Below are 11,780 nucleotides of genomic sequence, written 5' to 3' on the forward strand. Positions count from 1 at the left end.
GATTCTGGGGCCCTTTATTACGGTCCTGCAGCCGGATCCTTTCACAAGTTCTGCAGTGGGCCCCCTTCCTGCCATCTTGGGGCCTCCCCACGGGGGTGGAATGCCAGGGCCCGGTCGCAAGTGTGATCTTTGTGATCCTGGAAGTTCACCCACTGGTGTCATTAGTTTTTATTTTTTGGTATTTTTATTGTATTATTTTTTATTATTTTATTTTATTTTTTTACAATGTCACTGACTATGACTCTGTCCATTCAGAAAAGGAAGGAGCTGGTAAATTACATATTTACCGACCCCTTCCTGGTTCTCTGTTGTGACACATCCCCTGCAGCAGCCGGCAGGAGAGGGGAGGTAGGAAGCCAGCAGCACAGTGGGGGGGGGGATCAGGGGAGCACACACACCTACACAGGTTGAACTGGATGGACTATTGTCTATTGACTATTGTCTTTATTCAACCTCACCTACTATGTAACTATGTATGTAACACTCAGGGGCCCAGAGACAGCAGAACACAAGTGAACTGGATAGGAGGAGTGGCGCGGGGGCAGCATACAGAGGAACCAATCTCCTCCATTTTCCTCCTGCAGCTACAGGAGGAAAAAGGAGGACAGTGATTTCTCTACATGCTGCCCCCGCCGCCCCTCCTATCCAGGTGCACAGGGGAGCCGCACAGGCCCCCTGGAGCATGGGGCCCGGTTGCAATTGCAACCACTGCAACCCCTGTAGTTACGCCCCTAGGATCTCCTGGTAAGAAACTTTGCAAAAGGTTCGCAAAAAGAGATAAGCTTAAGGACTCTATACAGAAAGGTATGATGACATATGAGAACATACAAAAAAATTGATTTTGGCTTTAGATACACTTTATGTTATCATTTTTGCCATGAATACCTCCAGTTCCCATCCCTCCAGATAATGAAGTAGGTGATGGCTGACGCATTTCTCTGAGCATTTTACAAGGCTGGCATTCATTAGCTCCCATCAGCATCTTACAACTACCCAATGACAGGGCCTCTTCTTCTTCTACCTATTTCCCAGCCTCCCTCTCTCCAGGGCCCGTGCTCGCAGGCGTCTGATCAGACCTTATTTGCAATTCTACAGCTAAGCAAATAGCGGTGGGAATGGTGACATGTTTACTTCTCATTATGAGGCTCAGCTCGGTAATTTTGCCGTGCAGTGTGTGCAGCTTTCTATAAGGGAACATGTGCAAAAGAGTAATTGAATGTAATGTGCGGTTGCAAGCCAGTACACATGACCTGCCTGAGTGCACAAATTGAAATTACATCTGCAGACACAATATGTTGCAACTGCTATGACTAATGTATAGGAAGCCAAATGCTGCCACAGGTATCAGTTATGTGCTCACAGCCCCGTTATTTACCTTTATTCTGCAGAAAAATTGGATGCAGGCGTTACGGGAATGGAAACGTATTTTTTGCTGATTTATATAGTTTGGTGGACTATAGGAATGCGCTGTCCCTGATGCATATAATAACAGTGTGTGTTTTTATTTCTTGCTATGTAAAGAGAATGCGTCAGGTTTTGTATATATTTATTATGTTCAAAGCCAACAAAAATTGAAAATATGTTTTATTTTTTGTTCAGTTGGGAAATATGAATTATTACAGGTGATGCTTTCGTATTTACCATTTCTAGCCACTAGGTGGAATACTAGGCTTCTTTCACAAATTTACATGGCCCTTTATTATAGTAGACCTTTCAGTAGCATTACAAGCCTAAATGAATAAAGTCCTGATATCAGAGGCGTACCTAAATCCTTCCGGAGCACTGGTGCAAGAAGACAGGAAGGGCCCCCCTGAGCGCTGGGGCTTTTTCCATTGGTCCTGGGGACCTTTCCTCTGGTCCCAGGGCCCTTCCCACTGATCCGGGGGCCCTTTACTCTTTAACAACTTCAATATTGGCACTTTCACCCCCTTCTTGCCCAGGCCAATTTTGAGCTTTTAGCGCGGTCATGCTTTGAATGACAATTGCGCGGTCATGCAACGCTGTACCCAAACAATATATATATATATATATATATATATATATATATATATATATTTTTTTTTTTTTTTTTTAGAGAGATAAAGCCTTCTTTTGGTGGTATTTAATCACCAATAGGTTTTTATTTTTTGTTAAACTAATGTAAAAAGCCCAAACAATTTTGGGGGAAAAAAACATTTTTCTTAGTTTTTGTTTTATTAAATAAGTCTTTTTTCTCCTTCACTGATGTACCCGGAGGAGGTGGCCCTGATGAGGAGGCACTGATAGGCAGCACTGATGGGCAGCTTTTATGGGCACTGATAGGCGGCACTGATGGATGTCACTGATAGGCGGCACTGATGAGCGGCACTGATGGATGTCACGGATATGCAGCACTGATAGAAGGCACTAACAGGCATTACTGATGGACACTGAAATGCAGCACTAATGGGTACTGACTGGCACCACTGGTGGGCACAGGTGGGCATCACTAGTAGACACAGGTGGGCATCACTGGTGGGCACTGATTGGCACCACTGGTGGGCACAGGTAGACATCACTAGTAGACACAGGTGGGCATCACTGGTGGGCACTGATTGGCACTACTGGTGAGCATAGGTAGACATCACTAGTAGACACACGTGGGCATCATTGGTGGGCACTGATTGGCACCACTGGTGGGCATCACTAGTGGACCCAGGTGGGCATCACTGGTGGGCACAGGCAGACATCACTTAAGGGGCTGCACTGATAAGCAATGCACTGATAATCAGCACATACCCCCCCCCCCCCCTGTCAGGAGAGTCGCTTATCGGCTCTCCTCTACTCACGCCCTCTCAGCGTGAATAGAGGAATGCAGATAACGGCACTTCATATTAACACTGTAATCAGCTGTTTCATAGGCTCTTTACAGTAATCAGAGATGCGGTGTGTCTGGGCGACACACCGCACTACCGCCACCTGGGGGCGTAGACAGGCAGGTTGTTCTGAAGGATGGCATATGACCTCCAGTCACAACAATGGAACCCCCACTCGGCCATCATTCTGCTATAGGGCAGGGGGGAAGGTGTTAAATTCTTTAAAGACTCTTTAAATCACAAAAGTCACAAGCATGTCGTAGGGAAATCGCAAGCAAGTCACGCAGCTTTGGGGTTTCAGCAGTGTGAACTGAGCCCTATAGTCCCACAGTGGGACCCTTTCTCATGTTCTGCAGCAGCCACCTTCCTGCCATCTTGGGGCCCCAACACAGTGGCAGAATACCAGGGCCGTGTCACAAGTGCAACCTTTGCGACCTTGGTAGTTCTTCGACTGCCTTATATGCCACAATATACAGATACAGTATCAGGGTTCTTCTTCAAATATACCCTGTTGGTTTTTAAATGAATCAAAATGCCAGTTCTTTGCAAAATAGAAGAGGTAGTATACACAACTCTCCAAGGACATCCTGGTCTGCGTCTTTTACTTCCCATTCGTTCTAGCTTGCAGCCTCCATTAGGTCTTTGGTTTTCGATACTTCTGGTAGTGTCGGAAACCTGTGGCTCCATCCCCTGACTTTGATGACACTGCTGAGTCCTGTAGAGGTATAGGAGTTGGAGGAAGGTTATATGACGTGCAGTAGAGGACGTAGGCATCCAATGATTCTAGTAATGTTGAGTGCCAACAAATCTGATGGAGGCCGCAGTGCAAGAACAGAGGTTAGACCTTCTGTTGCAGGCCCCTGGGCTTTGACTTTTTTAAGGACCTCAACAGGGTTTCCAACCAGTTCATGAATAGAAACACAATACAACAGTATACAGTATGCGGCATCAAAGAGGTGGGTTTCAAACCTGGGCACCACATATATGTCTTCTTGTGACTGTGACAGCATGCTCCCAGCACAGAGACCTGCCTCTTATCAAGAGCCTCGGGTTCCGTACTAATGATCAGGAATCTGGAGTCCCGTTTCCCAATTACCTGATTGCTGTGATAACCTCTGATTGCCTATCACAGTAATTAGTCACTATGCAGCATGCCCCTGTTTTTTGTTTTTTTTCTCCTCTAAACAGAGAGAAAGATACTTTACATACAGGATCCATTCTATAATACATTGTATACATACAGGATCCATTCTATAATATATTGTATACATACAGGATCCATTCTATAATATATTGTATACATACAATGTCCATTCTATAATATATTGTATACATACAGGTTTCATTCTATAATACATTGTATACATACAGGTTCCATTCTATAATACATTGTATACATACAGGTTCCATTCTATAATATATTGTATACATACCGGATCTATTATATAATGCATTGTATACATACAATGTCCATTCTATAATATATTGTATACATACAGGATCCATGATATAATACATTGTATACATACAGGTTCCATTCTATAATACATTGTATACATACAGTATCTATTATATAATGCATTGTTTACATACCGGATCTATTTTATAATACATTGTATACATATAGGTTCCATTCTATAATACATTGTATACATACAGGGTCCATTATATAATGCATTGTATCCATACAGGATCCATTTTATAATACATTGTATACATACAGGATCCATTATATAATTATTTACATACAGGATCAATTCTATAATACATTGTATACATACAGGATCTATTCTATAATGCATTGTATACATACAGGATCCATTATATAATGCATTGTATACATACAGGTTCCATTCTATGATACATTGTATACATACAGGATCTATTCTATGATACATTGTATACATACAGGTTCCATTCTATAATACATTGTATACATACAGGATCCATTCTATAATACATTGTATACATACCGGATCTATTATATAATGCATTGTATACATACAGGATCCATTCTATAATACATTGTATACATACAGGATCCATTCTATAATATATTGTATACATACCGGATCTATTATATAATGCATTGTATACACACAATGTATTATAGAATGGATCCTGTATGTAAATAATTACAGGATCCATTCTATAATATATTGTATATTGAACTGCAGCTAAGTCGCATGGTGCAAAAGCAGGATGGATTTCACGGCCACTGCTTTTTTTAAATTCTGCATGCACCTTTTTTGTGCGAAAAACGAGGGCATAGCAGTCCATTCAAATCAATGGGCTGCCATGCCTGTGCAAATGTGGGCCCCCAACCCGCATGCATGTGAACCAGGCCTAAAGCAGTAGTAAAGTAATTTACAAACAAAAACTGCAAAGGGGGGTCGGGAACCAGTTAAGTCATACCGCACTAGTATAACACTGTGATGTGTAAAGGGGCAGTATGACGTGAAAATGGCTGCAAAAATAACTGTATTCAGAAGTGTGTCTCAGCCCAAAAAAGTTTGGGAAGCCCTGCCACAATACATTGTATGCATACAGGATCCATGATATAATACATTGTATGCATACAGGATCCATGATATAATACATTGTATACATACAGGATCCATTCTATAATACATTGTATGCATACAGGATCCATGATATAATACATTGTATACATACAGGATCCATTCTATAATACATTGTATACATACAGGATTCATGATATAATACATTGTATGCATACAGGATCCATGATATAATACATTGTATACATACAGGATCCATGATATAATACATTTGTAAGAATATTTAATAATAATATCTTGCGCTCGTACTTCATTATGTCAGAAATTTATACTGCTCTGAATATAGCAGTGTATTTATTTATGGTTAATAAGCAAAGATCTATGAGAAAGGAGAATCTTCACTTATTCCACAAATCAATATGTAGTGAATTCTTTTTAATTGATTAATTTCTTTTTAAAAGCATATACCAATCTTAGTGAGTACAGTCTACAGTATGGAATATACCGTATTTATCGGCGTATAACACGCACAAGCGTATAACACGCACCTTCACTTTAAGAGGGAAGTTTCAGGAAAAAAACATTTTAAATATTTAAAAATAACAGTATACTGCCCCTTTCATTAAACAGCCCCCCTATACATTTCACAGTTCCCCCCAATGCACAGTACATACCCCCTTTTATTTTAAAGCCCCCTTTACATTGCACAGCCCCCCTGCACTCACAGGAAACCCCCAGTCTCCTGGGACAGCCCTGCAAGCGTTCTCTAAAGTAAAAAAAAAATCACTACCAGACCCTTTTCATAGATGTTTCCTTTGTGTCACTGTTATTGTAAGCCAATGCCTTTAAATACCTCATTAGCTCCGTTCGTACATGGCCGGTCATGTGACTGCTTTCCTCTGACGTGTAATGGACTGTCATGTGATCGCTCTCCTCCACCAATCTGAAATTACACTCAGAGGAGGAGGAGGGGCGGGAGGAGGAGGGGCGGGAGGAGGAGAGCAGCCAGCACGAACAAAGCTATCAAGGTATTTAGAGGCAGCATTCTTCAATGACATAATGTCGGAACGATCTATAAAAAAGGGCATGATTTTTTCTTAACTGCAGAGTACGCTGGCAGGGCTGTCCCACGGCCAGGAGAGGAGGGGCAGCCAGCCTGACACCATTCCAATGTGTGGATACCCGGGGAGGACCGCCCGATCCCCGCCCCCCCCCCCCCTCCTGGAAAAAAAATATCGGCGTATAACACGCACCCACTGTTTGCACTATATTTTCAGGGGGAAAAGTGTGTGTTATACGCCGATAAATACGGTATATAAAATATTTATTCTCAAGACATGTAATCACAATATATGATCAAACAAGAAATGACACAAAAAGATAACTTCTACAGAAAATACTAACTTAAAATAATCAATGCAATGTGATGTTTAGCTCAATAATGAAAGTGAAAGTGAAACAAAGTGAAAGTGAAAAGAAAGCAAGATTACCATTTCTTCCCAGGTAAAGCATAAACCATAAATAAATGTTCTATATAAACAATGCATAGCCGAAAGTCACTTCACTGCAGATGAGTGAGAATAAGCCATGCAAAACAGAGGACTTAAAATTGCAAATAATGCACTAAATCTGATATTAATAAAAATGTATAAAAACAAAAATCAGCTATTTAGAGAAAAATCTACCATGGTTTATACGGCTGGGATTGTAATCTTATTACCCTTAATTATGCAATATAAAACATATAAGGAAGGAATAAACAATTGTTAAATAAAATCAAATAACACAGCAAGGCATATTTACCACACTTAAGATGGCCGCTAGCTTCAAATGGTCGTTACCAGAGTCCTAAGATGGATGCCTTTCTTAAGATGGTGGCTTCCCTTCAAGTTTCAGATGAATGATGGACCAAGATGGAGTATGTCTGGATGAGTCTATAGATGGACGTAGTAGCGTGTGTGATGTAAGTGTAATGTAATGTGTGTCTCATATCTGGGGTGTTCTTTTATATGGTAAGAACAAAGGGCTATTAAAATTACCATAAGTAAAACCCGGAAGGATGAAACATTATCCCCATTGGTCGGAATATTCTATACCTAAACTGGTGAGGTCAGAGACACACCTCTTTTGATAATTAACCCAATACTTGGTATAATAAAATTAAAGGATGATTTCTCTATATGTAAGAGTAATCATAAAACACATATAAACTTTGTCCATACTCCCAGTACATACATAAATGTCCATCTGTATCTCCATCATTCTCTGGCAATTATTGGATCTGGTAAACCATTTCAATAATAATTATTTTTAATACAATATAATATTTCTATATGGGAATATCTGAACTATCCCAAAACTGCATTTGGTATTTCGTCTATAGAGGGCAGTATCATACCGTTTATTAAATTCAGTGTATTTAGACTAATTATAAGATATTCTTATCTGATGATCTTTGACCTCTGGCTAGTGAAAAGCCATTACTTATTTGACCATGCCATAAACTGTCAGATATCTCGTCTAGGACTGGTAGAATTTATGATACCTCTGAACACTTAGACACAAACTTCTCTGAAATTAGGTAATTAGTGACGAGATACATATGTTCTTACACTTAATAATAATGTATTCTAAGTAAGATTACTACTGCAAAAATATAAACCCAAAATGTGATATAACATTCCTAAATATATATGTATATGCCTTACATAATAAAATGACATAATTATGCCTAATATCTTCACACATATAATAATGTATCTTTAACATTTATATTTTAAATGTCTGATGAAGAACACTGAGCCATTGTCCATTGTTATATACAGATAAGATTACAAGCTAGACTAGTATGGTGTCTCGCTAATTGTCCGTTATCTGATGAGATGTCAATGTATTACCTTATTTACGATTACATAGATACAAAGACCTCTGTTCAAATTCTATTCTGTCTTGTAAGCTTGTAAGAGACATTTTTTTTAACAAGTACATATATGAACTTTCTTTCACCCTGAACAAGATGGAAGCCATACTGTACTGTTCAGCATCATAAGATATGAATATACATGGCTTTTAAAATCATTTTTATGCTATTAGTTAATTACCCCCAATAATCCCGACACATTGTATGCATACAGGATCCATGATATAATACATTGTATACATACAGGCAGGGCCGCTGATAGGGGGGGACCACCAGCCCTCTTGTAGGGGGCCCGAGCACACAGGGGGGCCCACACAGAGAGGGGGATTAGTGATGGACAACAAATACAGAAATCTTCCTCCAGCACCTGAATCTGATCTGTCCCTCTCCCTGCTATCAGCTTGTATCTGTTGAGAAAGAGACAGTTGTCCCTCACTAATCCCCCTCCCTTCTGTGGACCCCCCTCCCAGCACTGGCTCTAATGTTATCTCTGCTCAGGAGTTTATTTGTAAATTGTAACTTTGTTTCTCTCTTTCTGTCTCTCTGATCACTGAGCTCCAACTGCCCAGCCTGTATATTTTTCTCATCTCATCTTCTTTTTTATTTAACATAGTTTGTTTTTTAGATTTAGCAGGAATTATGCGAGTTATGTTATATTTGTGTCTGCTAATAGTGATTTTGTTGGAATTTTAGCTAAATATATATTTAATATTTTCTTGGGGGGGCCCTGCAGGGTAGTCTGTACGGGCCCCGCGATTCTAACAGCAGCCCTGCATACAGGATCCATGATATAATACATTGTACCTTGCAAGGGGACAAAATCGTTAACAAACAAAAGTGTATGAAAAAAAAACAAGGGAAGGGGGGAAAAAGCCCCTAAAATTCATGATAAGGGGCTTCCCCCCCCCCCTTCCCTTGTTTTTAATATGAATATTTTTGTAATAAAAATGTATTGATTTTATGAGACGGTTTTTTGTTCCTATGTGCCATTAAAGTCCACATACATATTCATTACCATTTACCACCAAATTAAACCCCAATTCATCCTGAAAAATAACAAACAAAATATAATTCACCTGGGTACACAAAGTAGTTGCGGTTATATGTACAGTACAGTTTGGCACGTCAGGTTTGCTTTGACCCTGGTCATGAAGGAATTAATTTTTGGCTTTTATAACGCCATGTTTCTGTTCTCTTGCAGGCACAGGAACCAGCGTGGCCAGCGACCCCATGCTTTACGTGCTGCTGTTGATATTTCATCAGCTTTTGTTTTTGCTGTTCAACCACTGATGGACCATTTTGTGAGTCATTCCTCTCAACCAACCAAACAGCCCACAGGAACTTATCCAAAACCTCCCCTTTCTCCCTTCCCCTTTTCTTCTTTACGAAAGCTGCAAATTTACGAAAAAAGGACAGGAAAAAGACTGAAAGAAGCATGGCAAACTCTTCACGATGAATATTAAATACAAAATTAAAAAAAAAAAAGTTACAAAAAATAAAAAAACATGTATTTTTGGAGAACTTACACGAAAGCTAAAAATGGAAACCACCCAAGTAATGCATCTAGTTTAAAAAAAAAAAAAAAGAGGAATTTAAAAATCATACACAAAGTCTGGTTCACGCCTTGCTGCGCGCATTTATCAACGGAAAAAGAAAAAAAAAAACAGTTATCATCAGGCATTTCCTTCCCAAGATGGCGATCGTTGTTCTTTTTGCACGAACTTTTGAGCAATTATTTTTATGACAATCTGTAAATTTATTGAGTTTAGAAACCTTCTCATGAAAAAAAAAAATATTTTTAAGTAGGGTGTGTGTTTGGGTTAATTTTTTTTTTTTCTGTTTTTTTTTTTTATATATTAAATTATTTCATGTCCGTACATTTTGTTTTTCTCTTTTTTTTTTTTTTCTTTTTTCTTCAAAGGCAGATCAGACTCGTCATTACTCACCGTCGATAATATTTATTTTTAAATAAAGGTTGGAATCAAGGTAAGACAACTTGTTTATAACAAAACAAAAACCTGTATTGTATAATGCTAAATAACAGTTGAATAAAAAGAGTTTTGAAATAAGAGTAGCAAAATTTCATTTTCCGAATCCAAGTTTAATGAGCCTGATAAATGTTGCTGGGGTGCATTTCATAAGCGTAAAAAGTTCAGTGTTTGCAGGCGTGGTAGGATAATATTTCGGAGCTGTAATAAAATTTGGGAAAATTTAATTCACGTATAAACAGTCTAATGAAAGCGACAAACAAAAGATCCAAAAGTCCGAAATCTTATATCATTTGACAAAAGGATAACGTGTAACAGAAAACACATTTGAGATCGTGTAAGGGTTTATTCACATGGGCAGTCGGGGGGGGGGGTAGTAAAAACAGGCATTTAACCACTTCTGGACCGGAAGGTTTTGCCCCCTTAATGACCAGGCCATTTTTTGCGAGTCGGCACTGCGTTACTTTAACGGACAATTGCGCGGTCGTGCGACGCTGAACCCAAATAAAATTGATGTCCTTTTTTCCCACAAACAGAGCTTTCTTTTGGTGGTATTTGATCACCTCTGCAATTTTTATTTTTTGCGCTATAAACAAAAAAACAAGGACGATTCTGAAAAAAAAACAGTATTTTTCATTTTCTGATATATTTTCCCCCCCAAAAAAATAAAAAAATCAAAATTTAACATTTTAGGCCAATTTGTTTTCTGCTACATATTTTTGGTAAAAAAAAAAAAAAATTGCAATAAGCGTATTTTGATTGGTTTGCGCAAAAGTTATCCCGTCTACAAACTACGGGAAAGATTTATGTCTTTTATATTGTTTTTTTTTTTTTACTATTAATGGCGGCAATCTGCATTTTGGTGGCAAGAAAAGAAAAAAAAAAAAGTAATTTTTTTTTCATAATGAAAAAAATGGGCTCTATAAATCAGTTGCTAGGAAGCCAGGTATGATGTCGCTCCGGTCCTCCAAGGCCATAGAATCGAATGAGGGCCATCTTCCTGAGAGGACAGTGGACCGGATCGTTTTCCCCGACGGATCCAGTAAGCGGGGAAAACGACCGGGAAGCGGCGGGAGGGGGGGGGCACCTCTCATGCCGCCTGTAAGGGTAATCTTGTGGCGAATCCGCCGCTGAGACCACCATTATGTTAAAGAGGACCGCCCACCGTTTAAAAAAATACCGGGGTAAAGCCAGCTATCTGCTGCCATAACCCCGGTATTTAACGTCAAAGTACCGAGGTAAAACTGCAGGGGGCGGTCTTTAACCACTTGCCGACCAGTCACTGGGACTGTACTGCGGCAAAGTGGCTCGATTCCGTCCAGCGATGTAGAACTACGTCGCTGGACTCCTCCCCTTGTGGGCGGCGCTCGGGGCGCCGCCGGAGGCTTGCTCCCGCTGTTTTCAGTCACAGCGGGAGTCGGGCCAGGGGAGGAGCAGCGGCGATCACCGCTGCTCTTCCCCGATCGTCGGGGAATCGAGTGTGGAGATCCGCCAGCCTGTGTAAACAGAGCGGGCG

General features: G+C 39.9%; 1 protein-coding gene across 2 annotated transcripts in view; it reads left to right on the forward strand.

The window, feature by feature from the left end:
- VSTM2B (V-set and transmembrane domain containing 2B) overlaps nt 1–9,747 on the forward strand; it is a 112,257-nt gene extending 102,510 nt beyond the window's left edge. For both annotated transcript variants that reach the window (XM_082269827.1, XM_082269828.1), the window contains exon 6: nt 9,478–9,747. In XM_082269827.1, the coding sequence (XP_082125953.1) occupies nt 9,478–9,566 (89 nt within the window). In that variant the 3' untranslated portion in view covers nt 9,567–9,747. The remainder of the gene's footprint in view (nt 1–9,477) is intronic.
- Nucleotides 9,748–11,780: the final 2,033 nt, after the last annotated feature.

The sequence above is a fragment of the Pelophylax lessonae genome (genome assembly GCF_965119305.1).
Source record: "Pelophylax lessonae genome assembly, chromosome: 10".
Classification (NCBI taxonomy): domain Eukaryota; kingdom Metazoa; phylum Chordata; class Amphibia; order Anura; family Ranidae; genus Pelophylax; species Pelophylax lessonae.